This window comes from Girardinichthys multiradiatus, chromosome X (assembly GCF_021462225.1).
Source record: "Girardinichthys multiradiatus isolate DD_20200921_A chromosome X, DD_fGirMul_XY1, whole genome shotgun sequence".
Classification (NCBI taxonomy): Eukaryota; Metazoa; Chordata; class Actinopteri; order Cyprinodontiformes; family Goodeidae; genus Girardinichthys; species Girardinichthys multiradiatus.
This window is the reverse complement of record NC_061817.1, coordinates 27,518,280-27,541,037: the sequence shown is the minus strand read 5'-3', so window position 1 is coordinate 27,541,037 and position 22,758 is coordinate 27,518,280. Positions and strand designations below refer to the sequence as shown.

The window sequence follows — 22,758 nt, the reverse complement described above, 5'->3', positions numbered from 1 at the left end:
ATGAAAGGGTCTGGAGAAGCTGCAGTGAAAGTTATGCTGCCTGCAACATTGTTCAGCATGATCGATTTGGTGGTGGATCAGTGTCTGGGGAGTCATCTCCATGAAGGGATGCACAGACCTGTGCAAGATACATGATGGCGCCCTGACTGCCATTAGGTATCTGGATGAAATCCATAGACCCATTGTTAGACCCTCTGCTGGTGCAGTGGGTCCTGGGTTCCTCCAGGTGCATGATAATGCCCGGCCTCATATAACAAGAGAATGCAGGCAGTTCCTGGAGGATGAAGGAATTGATACCATTGACTGGTCACCACGCTCCATTATCTCAAAAGGAGCATGCCTCAGCGTTGCCAGGCATGCACACAAGCATGTAAGGGCCAAACAAACTACTGAGTACCGTTTTGAGTTGCTGCAATGACATTTCAGCAAATTGGACTAGCCTGCAGCCTCAGTTTTTCAGTTTCAATATCTTGGTGACTTCGGATTAAGCCCTCTGTAAGTTGATCTTTTTCATTAAATGACGTGGCATAATTGTTTTATTACCACATTACCTATTCCACATCCGTTTTGATATCCAGCATGATTTTATTTTACCAATTTGATATCTGATGTGTTCTCAAAGTGTTCCTTTTATGTGTTTGAGCAGTGTATAAAATGATGATTTAAGTTGTGCACTGTATACTCCTTTTACTGTGGGAAATGAACAGCTTTAATAAATCAATAAAAGCTCACAATGAAAACAAAAAATCGTGCAAATGATGTGTATATTTAGGGTAACACTTAAAGGTAAGGCGAGGGTAGCCATTTGCATGGTTTCATAACACACAACAACACTTCTAAGACTTAAAGATACTTATTATCTTTCTGAAAACAGTCTTTATATGTCGGCTGTCAGGCCTTTAAATCAGCTTTAAATCAGCATAAACAATTATTTACAATGTGCAGCATAAATGCTTTCTAATTCTGACATTGGCAAAATTGGAATGTTAAAATGGAGGGTCACTTGAGATGTTTTTAACCCTGCAAGAATGGCATTGTAGCATAGATTTTAAATTCACATATCTTTGAATTTCTTAACAATTTCATGCCGGATAACTCATAAAAAATTTGATCTGAACAATCTGATGGCTGTTGACATTTCTCATTACCACCTGCTCGAGTTTACAAGATTTTCCCAAAATAGAAATAATTGAATAAAGAAATAAATATTGATCTGTTTATCACATTTACTGCTCAAGTATTAAAAGTTAAATCTTTAATGTCTTGCTAAATATAAGTATTAGATCACAAAATTCTGTTTTACTCAGAAACAAAACAAATCATAAATAAAAAACTGACTGAAAGGGTGTTGTAATTTTTAATAAAACATTTAGAAAACATTCAGATGTATTTTAGAATCTAACATAGTATTATTCTTATTATTCTTCTTCTTATTGTTGTTGTTATTGTTCTAAAATGTGTTTTCAGTGATGCAGACAGTGTTGTATGACGGATCCAACATTATGTTTTTTTGGAGTGTGGAGCCTTAGTGTGTTGTTAAAAGAAAACCCCTTGGACTATACGTCTTAATTAGCTGACAGCATACCAGAGAGTGTAGCTTGGGGAACAGTGGGTTGGCTTGTCACTGGTGACCTCCTGTGAACGAACACATGGTAATATAAGAGAATGAATAAAACATTGCTGCCCCCTTGTGGCGTAACAATACATTACTATCAACATTATAGTATCAGGCAACAAAGGGCTTTTAAGAGACAAAAGATGGAAATATTTGTTTTGATATCCCTAATGTTCAAAGACTTATGACAAAAAGATAGCTTATTGTCTATATCTAAATCATCCAAAGCAGTACTAATCCTGAACATCACAGCTTTTATGTATATTTTTAAATTGCAATTAAACTATTCAATGACAAACCCTGACTCTTGCCTTCATTCTTTTATAAATGTGTTCTTTGAGAGGCTTTTCAATGTGCAGCACAGTGTAATTAAAGATGCTGATGATTCTGTGCTACATTGCTCTATATATCATATTGACGTGGTGCTAAAAGCCTGCCAGCTCGAGCTCCCTCTGTCTACTGCTTTAGAAGAGAGAATAATTTTAGTTTCCATCGTCTGGGCAAAGAGTTACGGACATACATCTGAGGCACACAGCTCTGTGCACTCAGCCCTCAGTCAGTTAACTGGAAAAATGCCAAATGATGCAGATACAATTTTGCCTGAGCATTGTCTGAGACTCATAAACCAGTTAATCATGATGGGTAAAGTGTTTCCAAACGGAAGCGAGGGAATTAAGTAATTTGCATATGCACAACAACTACAAACTAAGCAGGCAGTCGTGACGAGCACAAGTGTGGGGAAGGGGTGTTCGACAGCATGATACTGACTTGTTAGTGGGTGTTGTGACATTGGCGAGGATGGTGAAGTTGCTTCTTACAGTTCGTAGGCTGGCCAACACCTGGGGGATGGATGGACAGCGTAGGAGGGAAAGAAGGAAGAAGAGGAGGGGAGAGAAGGAGCAGAATTGACAGGGGGGATAAGTTCACAGTTCTATTTTTCCACCGTTTTTAGCAACACTGTAGAAAATAAGCATATAAATACAAGTGAACATACCTGAGCAAAGGGGGTAACAATCATGTCTTCGGTGTGTCTGACGGACAAAAAGGAGAGTAGAGAATGAGATAAATGTGAGTGTTTGGGGCCGCTGTGGTGCTCACTCATATTAGTGTTTATACACAGGTGTAGCTGAATAAATTAGAGTTCAATTAGTGAAACGCATTTATAGAATCATTCTGCACAAAATAAGTTTTAATACAGAAATGTGGGGCAGCTAAGACATATGTCCATGTACTGGGAAGTATATATTATAAATGTTTAGTCAGGGCTACTTGAATGGGTGAATCATTGCTTCTTGGCATGGAGGCGAGCGACCTAGTTAACGGAGACCAGGTTGTTTGACTGCGGCCTTTGGGTCTTCTGCAATTTTTGGGTCTGGTGTTTCTCATCTTCTTGATAATACTTCATAGATTCTCTGTGGGGTTCAGGTCAGGCCAAATTGCTGGTCAATCAAGCAGAGTGATACCATGGTCATCACAGAAGGTGTCGGCACTTTTGGTTGAGTGGGCAAATTCCATGTTATCTCCACTATCTCTATAAAGCTTGTCAGCAGACAAAACACAGGGAGCTCTAAAACTTCTTGGTAGACAGCTGTGCTAATTTTGAACTTGACAAAACATAGATGACAAGGCACCCTATTCCATCAGACCTCACACAACTTGGATTCTGTGCCTCTCCACTTTCTCCAGACTCTGGGACTTTGATTTCCAAATGAAAATAAAATTTACTTTAGTCTGACAAGAGGAATTTGAACCACTGAATAACAGTCTGGGTATTTTTCTTCTTAGCTTAGCTCAGATGGATCTTATAGTTTCTTTGGTTCGGGAGTAGCTCAACACAGGATAAGTGACAGCTCTAGCCCATGTCCAGAAAACGTGTGTGGTGGCTCTTGAAGCTCTGACTAGCCACAGTCTACCTTGTGAATTTCCCCCCAAACTCTTGAATAAACTTTGTTTCAAAATCTTGGATGTTGTGTTTCTTTTACTACTGCACTTTTTCCTTTCGCTCAATTTTCCATTACAGCAATCTGTGAAGAGCCAACCTTTTTAGCAATGAATAATGAATTCAGAATGAATAGATGTTAGGTTACATTTTTGAACTGTATGTGTGTGTGTGTGTGTGTGTGTGTGTGTGTGTGTGTGTGTGTGTTTATACACTGAGGAATGATTTTACTCTTACCCCTCACTGTTGATGGAGGAGTTGCGGGACATGGTTTTGGGAGATGTGTCGTAGTCTGAGTCCGAGCGGTACAGGAAGGATTCCCTACGTTGGCTCTGGGGAAAAGAAGGGTGGAGCACCAACCCAGGATTCGCCTGCGAATCCATGGGACTGCGGCCTGGTGAGGGGCCATTTTCTGAATCGAAACTGAGGGATTAGAGAAGACAGGAAGGAAACTTGGTTTTACATGTGATACACATAAAAGGTTTAGGTTTTGCTACTTCTTATCACGTAGTGACAGTAAATAGTATTTAGGGAACCCTGAATGCCCAAACATCAGCTATGCAGCCTGCTGTGCTTGTCGTTTTCTTAAAGATAAAATTGCAGACAGGAGTTGAAACCATGAATATCATTGCTAGTCTGCGCTAACGTGGTACTGGCAGATTGCCATGGGGCTGCTCTGACAATTGCACTTTACTGACAAGTCATTTTTCAGGAGGAATCACGTTAGTCAGCAAACTGAGCAATAATAACTGCCATTTCTCTGTAGCTAAACCTGCTTCTTGGAGGATGTGAATGATTGGGAGTTTGATGAGGGTTGAGATCTCTTTCAGAGCCCAAAGGTCTGAAATAAACTACTGACTGATTGAGAATACTTGCACATACAAGGTTGCCTGTAGACTTTTAATCTCAAGTAAGGCTAAGAATATATTTTCCTCTGATTGGAATCCCAGTTTTTTATCCTTTGTATGCAGGAGTGAATCCAAATGCATGCATTGTAGATGATGCAAGTTAACATCCTACCAATAGGATCATGCTATTCCACAGATAAAGAGCTCTGCATTGAATTGCTTTATTTGAACATGGCATGTACTTCATATTTTAAAGCTCCCTTTTAGAGACATTCTCATCAGCATTAGAAACAGGACAAACATCAGTTTCAGAGAATAAAACTTTTAAAGCCAGTTCTTTCTTCTTTTTTAAGTTTGGGAGACAAAACTTAAGGCAATCTCCATTCACACTAAAGCTCAAATATATAAACAAGGAATGCCACGCATTTTAAATTACACATCTCTTTTACCCTGAAACCAGGCCTCAAAAAAATCCTTCAGACCACTTTTCTTTTCAGAAATCTAAATAGAGATGGGATCTTGCAGCTCAGAAATAAACCTTGTGTTCATTGAGCAGCACAGTGCAGACAGAAATCAAGTCATCTGACCAAATGTTTAAAATATCATTTTTTCTTCATCTGGAATTCAATTTAAATTAAAACAAATTCCTTATATTTGATTTTTTTGTTTTTGTTTGTCTCAATGTTATAATGACATGGATGAATGAGTAAGGGTGTTGCTGGGCTGTTACAGCATTTACTCATCTCCTCACTTCACCTAAACTTGAGAAGCTATTAAAGCAAATAAGGCTTTGAGCGCCTTTCAGTTTGATTTCTAAAACCCAGCCTGATATTTTTAGAATTCATACTTGTAAATTGGCCAATTAGGAGCCACTCCTTCATCCCACAGGGCTCCATAAACATGGTAACAGATCAAGTTATCATTAAACAAGTTTTCCCCTGTAATGAAAAACACATCAAAAGTGTCTGCCGGGGGGACCTTCTGTAAGATACAAGTGCTAATCCTCCATTTATTTTTTTCTGTCTGAAGGCATTCTGAATTTTAAAAATCCAGTCTAAAATATTCACATTTCACTAATGTTTGCATCACTTCAAGCCAAACTAAAGCAGAAGATCACAAAGATCAGGGTAATCACTTTCATGTAAAAACTGGGACACATTAAAAATAAGTGCCTTGGTGCACAACTGTACCTGCATATACGATGAGACGAGCATCTGTGCTCCTGAATGCTGCGGTTCAGTTTCAAGCGGCGAAACAGAGCACACCGCCCGTGTCCACGTGATTGATCATCTGGTGACACAGGTGAGGTGAGAACTGAGGGGGCATGAGGTGGACTCTCAGAACTCTCCCACAACCGCAGCTGTCGCGCCAGTTTCCTCTGAGTCATTTCTGCCAGCTCTGGCCCTGCTGGGGCTGACCATCTAAAGAAAACTCCCCCAACCCTCCACTTACAAAGGGCTGTCTCACTCCCTGTATGGCTGCCTCTCTCCCACGCATCCACTTCTTTACTGCGCACAGGCGTATCAGGCAGGAATGACTGCAGCACTAGTTGTACGTGCTGCAAACTGTCCAAGTTCCACAGCAAGATTCAACAACAAAGCCCAGTCCTCCCTTCAGTCCTGCTATCCCGCGCGTGTGATACCAGAGGAGGCAAAGTTCATCAACATACATATCCCTTCTCTGTGATCCTCAGGCCCATTAAACTTACTCAAACTTTGATTACTTCAAACTCAGACAGACTCCAAGTGCTCCCGCTGCAGCTGGAACTGATAGCTATCCCATGACTTATCCAGTCCTATGTAGTTTTCAACCTCAAAACTCCCAAGACGCCTGTGTTCCGAACACAACTTGTGATAATCTGTTAATTTTCTGAACAAGACAGCCTTTTGCCCTCTGTTGTGTTTTAGCTTTTCTCCTCCCCCAAACTCCCTTCTGCAAAGCATGTGCTCTCACTATGCTTATCTCACAACTGACAGGTCCTCTGCTGCAACAGGAAGGCTGATCAGTAAGAGAAACAGACCACAGGCGCTAGAACTGAGAAGCATGCAAAGCCTGTGTAACGACGATTTGAAGTGAATATACAAACAACCAAAGAGGAGGAGAAAAAATTCTGGGGGAAAATGAGTTGACTCATACCCCTGTGTAAATGTTTACATGCTCGACTAAAAAGCGTGCAAGATTTGTCCCCAAAACATTTTTGTATTTTGACATCAACAGCCTTGTTCACCTACAGCATTTATTTGGCCTTTAGATGAGAACAGACACGCTGCCTCCTAAATGTTCTCTGTTTGTGGCGTTTAGACCTTGAAACAGCACTCATAAATGGTGCATTAGAACAATCACAAGTAATGCACTGATGACACCGTGGGGATAAATGGTTAAAAGTCTCTAGCTGGATTTTTTTTTTGATTCATACAGTTCTGTGAAAGAGTGTTCACTTCCTCTAAGAGTTCTTCTGCTTTGTTTTTACTGTTGCACTTAGAATGTTCCAGATCATTAGACAAATTTTAATATCAGACAAAGATGACCTGAATAAATGCAAAATACAGTTTTCAAATGACTTCATTTATTAAGGGGATAAAGGTATCCAAACCAATCTGCCCCTATGTAAAGAAATAATGAATCTAAGAGCTGATTGGGCCAATTACAACTGCTATCAAGTTTTTGCATTAACAGGCAATACGTCTGAAATTTTGGCCCACTCTTTTTGTAGAAGTGTTTTAATTCAGCCACACGCTTAGGGTCGTCAAGCATGAACAACCTGTTTAAGGTAATTACAAACCCTTTATTTGGGATTTTCGTACCTTTTCAAAGGTTCACAAGCTGATTTGCTTTGGATCAGAGCCTTGTTCTACAACATTTGAGGTCACAAACTGGCCAGACATTGTCTTACAGGATTTTCTGCTAGAGAGCACAATTAATGCTTCTACCAATTATGACAAGCTGATCAGTTCTTGAAGAAACAAAGCAGGCCCAGACCATTACACCACCACCACGTTTGACTGTAAGCATGATGATTTTTTTCTTCCTGAAATAACGAGTTAGTTTTACACCAAATGTAACAGGATGCACATCTTCTGAAAGGTTCCATGTTTGTTTCTCTAGAATATTTTCCATGAAATCCTTTAGTGCAGGGTGCAGTGGTTTTCACTTTGGACCTCTCACGTGGCTGCCATTTTTGCCCAGTACCTATCCTGTTGCTGGATCAGTTTTTTTTATTAAACAAAATCATGAATTGAAAATTCCTCATTTGTTTCACTTGAATTGATCTATGTCTAATATACAAATTTGTGAACAAAAAAGCAAATACTTTCATGGCACTGTCTTGCCAAATAAAAAATATGTATGTATATAAAAAAACAATCCAAAAAACATTTTGCTGCAGCAGTACTAAGAAAAAAAAAAGCCTTACAGCTACTTGACCACTGTACGTGCAAAGTTTACTGGCTGCTCACTTTCTTGAGATGTAATTTATTGCTTTTATAAAAGCTGGGATTGATTAATACATCTGCAGTAACCTGATTAACCTGATAAGCTACTAGAATGACATTTTGAAACAGCATGTTGGTGAGTGAGGCAATTTCCTTTAAGAAGAGAACAAAAAAGTGGTAGGTTGTGTAAGAATGTCTCAGAAATAATAGATAGGGTTACTGTAGAAATGATTCAAACTCCAGAGGAATATTTTCAACTCAGCACATTGTAATTACTTTGTGGAAATGAAACAGCATTATTTGAATTTGCAAATTAATTGTTATAAATGTGAAAAATTCTCATGCAGCATTAGATGTTAGGGATATTCCTAAAAGGCTTCAGATGAGTTCAAGATAAAAGTCGATTAAAATCCTTGCTGATTCATTTGTACATCTAATTGTGAATACCTGTCCATCTGGGTGGAAAACTCTATACAAATATAAATTTTTTGTCGGTTGCAGGCCTAAACATTTGCTTTGTGTTTGGAATACAGATTAGACATTTTAAACTGTGCCTGTGTTTGTTTGTTATTTTTGTTAGTGTCCCTTGGCTGTGCACATCTTCATACACTCTGCACAAACTAGATGAGAGCACAAATGAGATGTCTTGTGAGAAGTGTCTGTTTTTTTCTTTTCGTACAGTTTTTCCAGCAGAAAAAAACCTGCTGCAGGAATTCTACCTCTCAGCAAGCAGCATAAAGCATGAGCACAGTAAGAAACCCAGCGAAGATAAGATGCGTTGTCAAGCTGTTCCTCCGTTCCTCCTGCCTTGCACATTCAGGAGTTCACCTTTGCTTTTGAGTCTTTTTCTCTTGGTGGGGGTAACCAGTGTTTGCTTACAGGTCCTTCCCAAAATATTAGCATATTGTGATAAAGTTCATTATTTTCCATAATGTCATGATGAAAATTTAACATTTATATATTTTAGATTCATTGCACACTAACTGAAATATTTCAGGTCTTTTATTGTCTTAATACGGATGATTTTGGCATACAGCTCATGAAAACCCAAAATTCCTATCTCACAAAATTAGCATATTATTAAAAGGGTCTCTAAACAATCTATGAACCTAATCATCTGAATCAACGAGTTAACTCTAAACACCTGCAAAGGATTCCTGAGGCCTTTAAAACTCCCAGCCTGGTTCATCACTCAAAACCCCAATCATGGGTAAGACTGCCGACCTGACTGCTGTCCAGAAGGCCACTATTGACACCCTCAAGCAAGAGGGTAAGACACAGAAAGAAATTTCTGAATGAATAGGCTGTTCCCAGAGTGCTGTATCAAGGCACCTCAGTGGGAAGTCTGTGGGAAGGAAAAAGTGTTGCAGAAAACGCTGCACAACGAGAAGAGGTGACCGGACCCTGAGGAAGATTGTGGAGAAGGGCTGATTCCAGACCTCGGGGGACCTGCGGAAGCAGTGGACTGAGTCTGGAGTAGAAACATCCAGAGCCACCGTGCACAGGCGTGTGCAGGAAATGGGCTACAGGTGCCGCATTCCCCAGGTCAAGCCACTTTTGAACCAGAAACAGCAGCAGAAGCGCCTGACCTGGGCTACAGAGAAGCAGCACTGGACTGTTGCTCAGTGGTCCAAAGTACTTTTTTCGGATGAAAGCAAATTCTGCATGTCATTCGGAAATCAAGGTGCCAGAGTCTGGAGGAAGACTGGGGAGAAGGAAATGCCAAAATGCCAGAAGTCCAGTGTCAAGTACCCACAGTCAGTGATGGTCTGGGGTGCCGTGTCAGCTGCTGGTGTTGGTCCACTGTGTTTTATCAAGGGCAGGGTCAATGCAGCTAGCTATCAGGAGATTTTGGAGCACTTCATGCTTCCATCTGCTGAAAAGATTTATGGAGATGAAGATTTCATTTTTCAGCACGACCTGGCACCTGCTCACAGTGCCAAAACCACTGGTAAATGGTTTACTGACCATGGTATCACTGTGCTCAATTGGCCTGCCAACTCTCCTGACCTGAACCCCATAGAGAATCTGTGGGATATTGTGAAGAGAACGTTGAGAGACTCAAGACCCAACACTCTGGATGAGCTAAAGGCCGCTATCGAAGCATCCTGGGCCTCCATAAGACCTCAGCAGTGCCACAGGCTGATTGCCTCCATGCCACGCCGCATTGAAGCAGTCATTTCTGCAAAAGGATTCCCGACCAAGTATTGAGTGCATAACTGTACATGATTATTTGAAGGTTGACGTTTTTTGTATTAAAAACACTTTTCTTTTATTGGTCGGATGAAATATGCTAATTTTGTGAGATAGGAATTTTGGGTTTTCATGAGCTGTATGCCAAAATCATCCGTATTAAGACAATAAAAGACCTGAAATATTTCAGTTAGTGTGCAATGAATCTAAAATATATGAATGTTAAATTTTCATCATGACATTATGGAAAATAATGAACTTTATCACAATATGCTAATATTTTGAGAAGGACCAGTATATGACACACTGAGGATGGACGATGGAGCTCATCTTGGAAAGTCAAAGATAAAATGGGCCTTACACAAAGTCTGATTGAACAATGTCTTTCAATAACAGACTTAAAAAATGTCAAGAATTCTGATTCAGTCGACAGTTACTATTGTAATCCCTGGAGAGTTAATAAAGAGACAATTATTCTATCTGCTGCTAAATACAGAGTCCCCGTTCAATGTTAACTCATGAAACCTCTGAAAATGACTCATGCACACCCCTGTATGCGCACACACAGAAATACTGTGGCAAAAACATTCCTCAGTGTTTCTCAGAGGTGCGCCCACAACTCTACAGTGTTAATGCATGAACTCACACATACAATGCCTTGCAAAAGCACTGTTTCACATTTTGTCATGGTAAAACCACAAACCTCAAACTATTGTATTAGGGTTTTATGGAATACACCAACACAAACTAGCACATAAATGTAAGAAAAGGAAGGAAAATTATGAAAAACCCTTCTCTGCAGCGATTATAGCTTTAAGTCAGGATGGCAGTAGAGATACATGAGCACCAGATAATAAAATATTGCTTGTCTGTCAGGTTTTCTATAACTTTTATGCATGTGCCGTCAGTGGGGAGTTGGCGTTGTGCTGAGTAGGCATCCCCTGCTTGCTGCATGCTTTTTGCAGGCCTGCAATGCATTGTGTCCTTTCCCAAAATCTCAGATCATTTCTTGCTTTTCAGTTGGCTAGGGATTTGCAGAAGGAGAGGATCACCCAGGGCACAATTTGTGTGAGAACCACCAGTGCAATAAAAAAAGTACAAAGAGTTTCTGTGAATAGCATTCTTCAAGGCTTGCACTTGAATATGGTTTGATCTAAACCATTCCCCTGTCGCTTTGGCTGTAAGTTTATGGTAGCTGTCCTGTAGGGAAGGTGAACCCCTACCCCAGTTTCAAGTCTTTTGCATTGTTTTTTATCACAGCAACCTTACAGATCCTTTATTCATTAACACTTGCCACAACATTTAGACTGTCAAACCAACTTTTTTTTTACACATTCCTAGTTCCAAGCTAAATCCCAAACAGGACAGATACTTTTTGGTTGCATCTCTAAAGGTCTAGAACAGCCTTCCAGTTCAAGTTAAATCTGCCTAGGACTATGCCTGTCATATTGTGCTGCATTGTTTCTAATTTGCTTGTAGAACTATCAGTTTAAATAGATTTTGCTTTAAAATGTGCTCTATAAATGATTAACGGAATGCATGATTAAACAGCTTCTTGAACCAGAGCTCTGGATCTCTGCAGCTTCTCCAGAGTTACCATGGGTCTCTTGGTTGCTTCTTTGAATAATGCTCTTCTTGTCAAACCTGTCAGATTTACCGTTGTGCCATACTCTTTAATTTTTTTAGATTAGGAGTTGAAGGGTGCTTTGTGTGATGTTAAAAGCTTGGGATACTGTTTTGCACCCTAATCCTGCTTTTAACTTTTCCACAACTTTACCCATGCCCTATCTGATGTGCTTCTTTGTCTTCAAGATGCTGTTTGTTCACCAATGTTCTCTAACAAACTTCTGAGGCCTTCACAAATTAGCTGTGTTAAATTACTGGTGGACTGGATTTTATTCACGGGTATGACAGTAAAGGTAGCTGAACACAAATGCATGCCTCCCTTTTCAAACAAATGTTGAAAAACATGTATATTTTTACTTCTACCACACAACTACTTGTTTGTGTGTGTTGATCACATATAATACCAGTAAAATACATTATGACAGGTTTAAATGTGAAATGGTTCAAGCGCTGTGAATATTTTTGCGAGGCAGATGCACTCTCCATAGGTTGATTTCAATATATAAATTTCCCTGGAGTGTATTGCCATGGACAATGACAAGATATTTACAAGTTTCACAGGGATGTGAAATTTTATGCCAATAGACAGACTTCTTGTGAAAGATAACAAACTGTCTCTTTCTGGTTGAAGAAAAACACTTTCAAAGCTGCCGTCTCCCATGTTGCCATGCTACCTGAAATGCATCTCTGACGCACACTAGAGACAGCTTTGTGATAATGGATAATATGGCTTCTTTTGCATGACTGAGAGATGCAGCCACTGACTCGGAAAATGTAAAGTTCATTTACTGCATGTGCGCTAACACTGTTACATCACGGTGTATTATGTCTTGGCTGAGGGTGCCTTCTATGGAGGTAGAATTTAGTTTGATTATTAAATTACCCCTGTGTATTTTCTCACACAGAGTTCTTATATGCAGAATAAGCCAGGGAAAATTGGACTGTGCAGCAGCAGCGACAACAGCAGCGGCTGCTCATTTAGTCTCCTCTCAGCACACATTTCTGCAACAAAAGCGGGAGCCTGATTCCATGTCATTAATACAGCAGGCTTCAAAGGGCTTTGGAGCCCTGAGTCAATATAGCGATTAGTTAAATTAAACCATTAAGTCTATATGAGAGTGTAGAGGAGATTTACATACATCCCCTCCACTGACCCTTTCTTGCCATTGATTATTCATTAACTACCAGCAATGAGAAGCCCCTGGCAAGGGCAGGGCCACCAGATCAGCTAATTCCCAACCGTCTGGCTGGTGTCAGCTCTCCTGCCTCTGCCTCTCCCTGTTCGCTGCTGCTAATCAGGTCCCTTTAAAGGAATGAGCCAGCCCTCTTTCACTTAACTATATATAAAAATGGACACCAAGTCCCAACCTGCTGTTTTCTTTTCTGTCAATCCTCTCAGTTCACTAAGTTAATGATTAACCTGCCTGAGCCCATCCTATGGTTTTTCCCACAGAACAAACACACACAGAATCCATAGTGTAAGTCTCAGTGCAGAATGACAGTTATTTCCTTCCCCCGCTTCCTACACTGCCAAGCAAGCACAGATGCTTATTTCCACGTGCAATTTCAGCCCCCACCCTCCCATGAGCTATGCCTCACCCTGGCATTTAGCACCTGGCTGATTGCTACCACTGTGGGGGAGGCACTGAGGGCAGGGGAAGCGAAGAGGAGAGAGGACTTGCAAATTGGGAAAGTACGCTCCTTTTATAAGTTGACCATATAATCACAGCTGTACTCTGTTGCCATGCTCCAGTCATCTGCACGACTTTAGAGTACATTAGTACATTTTTATTATGCGTTGCTGTAAGCTAGGGGACGCTTTCAGGGCAGCACACCAATAACTGACACATCTCAAATGACACGTCCAAATCGGGCTTGCCGTGTCCACTTGCCTCAGCTTCCCCTTTGTGCTTCTTGGGCACACACAGGAGACAGAGCCACGCTCGCGCCTGCTTACATTTTAATGCCAACATTTACAGTAGGATGCACACAGAGCAGAAGCTCTAAGGGGAATGCTGGCGCCTCTCCACATGGGTAAAGAGAAGGCATCTGGCCACCATGGCCTCACAGAGCGTGGATGAAATAATGCTTTGACATGCATGGGGAGAAGGAAAAACATGGCACAAAAAGAACGGAAGTAAACAGTTGGACAGAGCCGTGGGAAGACTGCTAATGAGACTGTGATAAGTTGGTCAGCAGCTGCTCTAAAATCCCAGAATTTATTGGAATCTATTAATCTTTTATCACCACTTATGCTGCGAGAACAATTGTCTTGTTATCAAAATTCAAAACATCTTATAATAACCATGAATTTGACTCTTGTGACTTATGTTGCCCTGGCTGCTGAACGCTCATTAAGCGCATCAGATTATGTGTTACACAGCCATCCTTTTAGCAATACTTCCCAGCACACATTGCATGAACAACCTAAAATGGACAAAAAAATTCCACTTTTGTCTCATCAGTCCACAGAAATTTTTTCCCCAAAGTCTTCATTAAGATATTTTTTGTCAAATGTGAGAAGAGCTTCTGTGGTGGTTTTTGCTCAGCAATGATTTTCCCCTTGCAGCTGTCCCATGGATGTCATTTTGTCGAATTTCTTTCTTATTGTTGAATCATGTACACTGACCTTATCTGAGGAGGGTGAAGTAGGCAGTGCTTTCATTTTTGTGACCTCCTGGAGGAGTTGTTGATGTGCTCTTGAAGTAATTTTGATAGGCTAGCTTCTCCTGGGAAGATTTATCACTGATGTCTCTCACTGTGATTCACTGAAGTCCCAAACTGCTTTATAACCCTTTCCAGATTAATAGATATTGATAATATTCTTTCTTATCTGTTGTTAAATTTAATTTAGATTGTGGCAAGATGAGATGCATTTTGAGATCTTTAAGCCTACCTCATGTTGTCAGACAGGTTCTATATAGTTAATTTCTTAATTCTAAGGGTCTGGCAGTTGTCAATCCCAAGTTTGGCTAGTGAAACTGAATTTGCTTTCCAAAAAATAGGGCTTGTTATTGAAATCAAAAATATCTCATAGCAAACATGAAATTAAGTCCTGTGACTTGACCCAGCTGCCTAATGTTCATTAAACTTATGAGGGTTAAGAAACACTCCCCTCCTTTTTCAAAAACTCCTCTGTAAGCATTGTTTGGAAGATATAAAGCCTCTTCCTTCACCCAGTTTGATTAAAACCTCAGATGAGTCACTCAAATTGTCTCAGCTAATAGAAGAAAATATTGCTAACTCTGATGAAAAATTAGATCCACTTCAGCCCCTTCCCCCACGCTCTCACTGTAAGTCACCAGTGTCGCAAAGAGATCCTCTTGTTACTGTAAAACTGGACTGTACGTGAAAAAATTTAAATCTCACGATGAATTAACTCTTTCGCACATATTTATTCTGCACATATCTGGTAATGTGGTTAGTGTAAACTAGTGTTTTCCCAGCGTCACGGCCATGACCTCATTCCACCCTCCCTTGTGAGGCCCCCAGCTGTCCCACCCATGGCCTCTCCCACTCGTCCAGCCCCTCGTTGTGCTGCGGCCAGATCACAGAGTGATAGATTACAGCAGATTATCCTGCCCACAGGATAACCAACCTTGCTTTGGTCTGCCAAACAGAGCTGGACATAGGCTGTGAAAATGCAAAACACATGCCTTTCAGGAAGAACCCAGAGGGATTGGCTGCTATCATACACCAGACAAATGCCACAGGAAAGGGATTTAGTTCATGGGATACACTGGGCAAGGTAATGAGCTTTGACCTCTACACACTGAAAGCACAGCCACAGCCATGCCTTTTTAAAGATCACTGTAATAAATAAATTCCATCAGGATTCCTGGTGGCTCACTCACGTTGCTCTTAGCACAATGTTTTCACTCATTCAAGCAATCTGGGCTTTACTGTTTTTGTCTTCTACTCTGTCTTCCTCAAAACCCACCAGAGGCATCCGTCACTTCACATCAGCAGATCTCTGAACTCCTGGAAGCTTTCAGGAGTCTCTCTCAGGTGCAGACCAAATTGTTCTGTTACCTCAACTTTCAACTCTGTTGAGTTGTACCTTTTTGAAATGACCTACTATGCAACCCGTAGCTGATGAGTGTTAACACGTAAATGAAAATGAGTGAAATCCCCAAAAATTATTTTTCCAAGTTGAAGGACTAGGGGAATTTGCTTTGTAGCACTTGAAAAAGGGAAACTTTTCAAAGACGCACTTGAAAACAGGAGGGGGGGGGGGGGGGGGGCTGTGTTGCAAAGGTTGCTTTCACAACAAGCAATATTTTGTACCAAGGAGGTATAGAGTGATTTATTGTTTAATGTTGTATTACTCTAGTGAAACATTGTTTTACTAAGTATAAAAGGTTTTGACGTGTTAGTACATTAGCAAGACAATATTGAAAGCTGACATAAATAACAATAGATTTTGCTGGTAGGCCACATTTGAGATTAAATTTTGGTTCTTATATAACAAACAAAAAGAATGTGAGCTGCAGGATTAATAACTGCTTACACAACACGGACGAGCGTATTAAGTCACATATGTTTACATAACGGCTGCACGGTGGCACAGTTGGTAGCACTGTTGCCTTGCAGCAAGAAGGTCCTGGGTTCGATTCTGACCGGGGGTCTTTCTGCATGGAGTTTGCATGTTCTCCTCGTGCATGCATGGGTTCTCACTGGGTACTCTGGCTTCCTCCCACAGTCCAAAGACATGCCTGTTAGGTTAATTGGTCACTCTAAATTGCCCTTAGGTGTGTGAATGAGTGTGTGCGTGGTTGTTTGTGTGTTGCCCTGCGATGGACTGGCGACTTGTCCAGGGTGTACCCTGCCTCTCGCCAATAGATTGATGGAAATAGGCACCAGCTCCCCCGTGACCCACTATGGAATAAGCGGTAGAAAATGACTGACTGACTGTTTACATAACAGGAAGTGAAAACTGATTGGGCCTCTTGAAACAGTGTCACATTTCTCAGTGGAATATTTTAACCACCTTTTAAGATTAGTTCCAGCATCTTCTAGTTTATAATAGGCTTGAGCTATTATCTGAGGTTGCCAGTTTGGGTCAGATGGTTGAAACTTGGACCCAATTAGGTATTCTAACAAGACAATGATTCCTAACACATTTCTGGAATGGATAAAGCAGGCTAACGTTAAGCTTGTGGAATGGCCATGCCAAAGTCCTAATGCTGACCACATTGAAAATTTGTGGATTAATCTTAAGAATCAAGTCTGTGCAGAAAAATTTAAATAAACTGCCAAAAATAGTTGTCAAATATCCAGCTAAAGATTGCTGATCAGCACAAAAATACTGTTGAGGTGCAACTAACTGAGGGATAAGTAACCTCATGCGATGTATGAATATTTGTAAGCCTGTATGTAAAGTTAGAATCCATAATAAATGTAAGCCTAAACCCAAACTAATATGTCATTCATGCCCATAATGAGCGTATGCAAACTCAGAGTAACTGTGGGAAGTGTTGAGACATCAGAGCAATCATTGTATTCAATATTTGGCCATATATCCTAGTTTTTATGGAGCTCAAAGCGCAGCCATCCTCGCTCATTGTGTGGTCTGTCAGCCTGCAGTCTGTCATCATGAAGTAAAACACATGTTCGATTAGACTTAGGTCAGAGGAATCGCTTGAAGCGTCGACATAACTTAAGAGTTTAGAAATCAAACAATTTCCTGCTCCATCTGAACGTCAAAGATTATTTTCATGTAACCCCTTATTGGGGGCATGTCTTTTTTTCTTTTCAAGGAAGAATGAGCATTCTAAAGTCTCAAATACCCTCAAAGCTGGAATTTACCTTTAAAAAATTCACTGCCTGCACTCCCTGCCAGCTATTTTGCTGTTGTCTGCTGCATATATTATACGGCAGGGGGCAACAGGGTCGGCCTAGATTGACAGAATGGTTATTTCCTTTCTCTCTCTCTCTTTATTTATCAGTTTCTCCTCAATATGTGTTTTTCTCCTTTTCTCTCTTTTCTCACTGGTTTCTCTTAAAATGATTCATTACAGCTCTGTTATGGACAACCTGCAGCAACAGAAACACTTTTTTTTATTCCCATTCCCCCTCTCCACTCTTCAATTTTTTTATTACTCCACGGAGATCTGTACTCTTCTATATGTAAATGTCCCTCTAGCCTGCCATCCCAGCGATTGCTGAGTGTGAAGTGTTAGTATTTTAGTCGTGCCTCCCAAACGTCCGTGTTTTTTACTTAACCAGTGTTCCAGTTTCTAAATAGCAGGGTAGGGAACCAGTAGAGCAGTCTTATAATGGGCCTTGTTCCACCTTGCTGTTTGGTTTTTGTTACAGGCGCTGCACTTTATTTCTCCTTCATTTGAGAAGGAAGCTGAGCTAAACAGATGGATCAACTGAGCCATCCGGAGAAATGACAAATGTAATCAATAGGTGCTCTGTTTAGTTTCCTGCTACTCACTCCTGGATTCATTTTCGAGCTAAGAGACAAAAACTCTTCAAGGGGAGAGTAACCATTCTATAACAGCCAGAGCAATCTTATCATATTGATTTACTTTTGATGTTCAACGGACTTTCTTGGGGAGGAAGTGCAAGCGGCAGGAGGTTCGATGGATGGAGGCAACATGGGTCAGAAAGATTAAAGGTGTTATGAACTAAATTTTAATTGAAATGTCTAGATTCCTAAAAAAGTCAAGGGGTGTGGAGAGCAGTGATAGCACGGACATCTCTGCAATGCAGCCAAAATCTATAAAACTGGCTCCCCATGCAGTTACCCCACCAACCCGTCCCCCCAACAAGCCCACACAAGGGGTAGTATTTTTAGCACATCACCCGTAACTGGCTCTCTGCTAGTTGTGGCTGTTGGGCCTCTTTTATTTTATTCCAGATGGGAGAGAAAGTAGAAGGGAAAAGAAAGAGAAAAATGAGTCATCAGGAGCTACCTGTATGTCCCTGTGGCACGGTTCCCCCCACCATCAGACTACCTTGTTCTTCATAATTTCTTCATGTTTTCCCTTGGTCTGCCATCTGTCTGGTCTGGTCTGGTCTGGTCTGGTCTGGTCTGTCTGTCTGTCTGTCTGTCTGTCTGTCTATCTATCTATCTATCTATCTATCCATCTATCCATCTATCTATCTACAGGACTTCTGGATTTCTTCTTTCTTTTTTGTCATATTTTACTGTTTGAGATCATTACAAAAAAAATTAAAACATAAAGCAGTTTTCAAATCAAATAAATCAAATGATATTTATTTAGAGAAAAAAAAGGCATTTCAAACAAATCTGCATCTGTGTGAAAAAGTAATCACCCCTTTACACCTAACAACTAGTTATGGCAGCCTTGGTGGCAACATGCGCCCCACTCTTCTTTGTAGAATGTCTTTAATTTAGGACAATTGGAGGACTTTATAAGGTCATTCCACAGTATCGCAGTCAGATTGAAGTCCAGACTTTGACTAGACCACTCCAAATAGCTTTCAATCACTCTCCTGCTGCATAACACAGGTGCATTTGTGTTTGAGGCAACTTTTTAGATTTTCCAGAAGAGTGCAGAATTCATGTTTTCATCAGTTTGGTATGTATACAGATTCTGAATAACCACACCATCGCACTACCAAGAGCATGTTTGACTGCATTTTTGACAGTACGGTGTTCTTTCTCTGAAAAACACCAGATGTAACAGGGATACATTCCAAAACGTTCCTCTTTTGTCTCGTCAGTCCACAAAATATTTCCCTAAAAGTCTGGAGGATCATCAAGATATTTTTGGCAAATGTGGGAGGTGCTTTCATGTTCTTTTTGGTCATAAATTGTTATGAACATGGAATTCTCCAATGGATGCAGTTTTTACCCAGTCTCTTATTGTTGAATCATGAACACTGACCTTCACTGAGCAGTAAGTAACACCTGCAGAGCTTTAGATATTGTTGTGGGTTTTGGTAGGATGGGATCTCTGGAGAAGGTTCTCCAATGTTCTATGATTTCTTAATTTGTAGATGATGGCTTATACAATGGTTTGCTAGAGGCCCAAAGCCTTAGAAATTGTTTTCAGGACTGATAGATGTCAACACCTTCTTGTCTAATCTGATTGTCACCTGATTTCTTTAGATCAGGGTATGATGTGTTGCTTTTTAAATATATTTTAGCCTACTTCATGTTGTCAGACAGGTTTTTCACTCAATAAATAAAAACAGCTTTTTTGCATGAACCTTCATCTGAGATTAGAATTTGTTCGATGACCTGAACATTTTAAGAGTTAAGAAAAGCTAAAACAGAATCTTTTTGGACAAATCTATTTTGAATTTCATGAGATAAAAAGTTCCATAGCATTTCTGTAATTTCACATTCTGTCATATTGAATCCAATCTACACGTGAACTGCCCCCTAATAAGCAGCCTTGGCATCCCATTCGGCATAGACATTTCTCCAGAACAAAGGCGGTTGGCTGCATATTACCCCAGAATGACAGATAATTACAAATTTAATGTGATGCTAAAACAAATGCAGGCCAATTGTAAAAGCGTTCAAGGTCGATTTGGAGACATGTGAAACGGTCCATTTAGCTTCACGCTCTGAATCGTACCTCAGAGCGTTTATGTTGTGGCTGAACACAAGACTGAGCAGTTGATTCCTGTTTATTTGTTTGGCATAATATTCCTTATTTTATGTATTCACCACCATGCTGTAAGCTTCTTCTTTTTTTCTGAGACAGTAGAAAGAAGTCACACCTCCCTCTTTTTTGGACACTTTGTGCATAGCTCCGACAGAGATGAGCTGAGAGGACAAGGCTGACAGATTTACACTTTTAAAGTTGACATGCCAGCATGTTAGCTGCTCGCCTATCCAATATTTGCTCTTTTTTTAGGCCTGTGATGTTCTCAACTAACCCCTCAAGGAATTGTATGGCTCTTCAGAGGAATTATGTGGCTCCACGGTGTCCACCAGCAAGCCACCTCTGTTGGTAGTAAAATGATGTAACGGTCGCTTAAAAAACTATGAGCTTTAGGATCAAACCATGGCAAAAAAAGTTTTGGGACTAAACTCCAACATGCACCCTTTAGGCCTAATGGAATTCGCATATTTGGATGATAATTTCCTTGTCATGTGACAGCTGTCAGAGTCATTATATCCATTTTTAAATATAACAGCATTAAGAATCTACAGGCATGCTAGCAACAGTGCTTTGAATTAACCATGAATGTCACAGTGCATCATGTTTTTTATGTTAACCACATTACTTGAGACCAAGCTTGCAAACATTTATTGCTAATAAACTACAGACTGGATTAAAGTGTTATTACCACTGTGGAGAAGGGTACGATAACAAACTGAAAGGCTGACCTCACCACTACTGGAAACCTGAAAAATATACCTGTCCTTTACAAACGGCAACCTGACGCTTGTCCAATTTCTTGCAAAATCTGAACTTTTTTTACATTCTAGCTTCAGCAAAATTCCCAAGCTGTAACTGCTGTTTATATTGATGATATCAGAATGATGTTTGGAATTCCACTGAGGAAAAGTTAGACTGCATTGGGTTTGTTTTCTTCTGCCCATTGGGCCAAATCCTTAAATGATGCATAAATCATAAATCCTGCACACAATGAAAGAAAGAAAACTGGCATCTGTTGGATCTATCTAAGCATCTTTAACTACTTTAACAGTATTGTCTCCTGTGCTAAAACTGAGTGCATAGAAATGAGCAGACCTTACAAAGACCAGAGATTTATTTTTATAATATGCTTTTTTAACTGATCTTATGTAATATTCTAATTTTCCGAGACACTGAATTTTGCTTTTTTATCATCTGTGAGCCATAATCATCAGATTAAGGCTTTAAATATGTCACTACAATATGTCTAAGTAATCTATATAATATATCAGTTTCAAATTCTTAAATGAGTGACAAAAAATATGGAACCTTTTCTCGAGAATAAACTTTTTTTTAGGTGTACTTGTGTACTACACAATCAATCCATCCTGATTTTGAGGAAAAAAGAGCAACACAAGTTATTCGTAGAATATTTCACCAGAATGGCATGATGAGTATCTTCTTCTTGGATTCTGGTTATTATAAGCTTCATAATTTCCACATTTTATTAGTGTTTGCTTTTAATCATCTGCAGTTGTCTAAAATAGATGTGTCTATGAATGACTGATCAAGTGCAGGAGAACTGCATTTGATCAGTTCAGCTTTACAAAGTGAACAAGTATTTATAGAACATTCTGATTCTCTGGCAGAAAGTGAGTGCAATTTTAGGCTTTCCAAGTCTGCTGAAGGAAACAGCCATCTGTACATCTGTGTTTATATCCTAATCATCTCAGCAGAAAGCTGTACGATTCTTTACAGACTTCACACATCAGACACAGCAGAGGACAATCTTTGTCTTCCTATTCGAGATGAGTTACCTTTTGTCCTCTCAGTTATAATATTGGATTTTTTCTGTTTTGACTCTGCAGGCTACGTTGTTCTGGACTTACAAAGTTGATTTACTCTATTGCATGGTACTATCATTGAGCGTGTTTGTTCCTCTGGTTATAATTTCAGAAATGAGAAAAGCAAATGAAACAGATTTTATCTTCATAACTTTACAGATGAGTTGCTTGATTTATGAGGGAGCAGGCGCATGCAAATTTTTGCTGTAGTGCACAATTTAATTTATGAAACTGCAGAACGATCTAACTTGTTTACATCTGTAAATGTATTGAATAACATGTTGTAATATCTAAACTCAGTGTTTGAAGCAAGTGTTTTACTTAATGTAAAGTACTATGCATAAACGGTATTCTGTTGTTTATTTTAAACTGAGGATCATGTCACCGATGGTGGTAAAGCATTAAAATAGAAGTTGCAACAGTCTTAAACTTTAAGAATCCTTAGCCTATTCCTGTGTAGATCCCGGTAAAGAGATACATTTTACACAAAGAAGACTTCAGTTTTAACCTGGAAAAAAAGTGTTGAAAAGATCATCTCTAAAGGTAGTTATTTAACCTGGATATTAAGGTGTGTTTAAATGTCAGACCCTTAGAGATGAGTTCTAACAGAGATGTGCTGAAGGCAAAAATTAGCAAAAGGTTCAAAGGTTTGATCATTATCTTGTTGAAAGATCCAATGATGACCAACGGCT

General features: G+C 39.9%; 1 protein-coding gene across 2 annotated transcripts in view; it reads right to left on the bottom strand.

Annotated features, from left to right (window-relative positions):
• LOC124862459 (cAMP-specific 3',5'-cyclic phosphodiesterase 4A-like) overlaps nt 1-22,758 on the bottom strand; it is a 52,844-nt gene that overhangs the window by 15,235 nt on the left and 14,851 nt on the right. Inside the window, exons 1-5 of one of the 2 annotated variants that reach the window (XM_047356378.1) lie at nt 5,593-6,261; nt 3,792-3,977; nt 2,610-2,646; nt 2,384-2,454; nt 1,586-1,635 (exon numbers count right to left, since the gene is read on the bottom strand). In XM_047356378.1, coding sequence (XP_047212334.1) covers nt 1,586-1,635; nt 2,384-2,454; nt 2,610-2,646; nt 3,792-3,977; nt 5,593-5,789 — 541 coding nt within the window. In that variant the 5' untranslated portion in view covers nt 5,790-6,261. Of the gene's footprint in view, nt 1-1,585; nt 1,636-2,383; nt 2,455-2,609; nt 2,647-3,791; nt 3,978-5,592; nt 6,262-22,758 lie in introns of those variants that run through there. The other variant, XM_047356377.1, reaches the window with a different exon arrangement.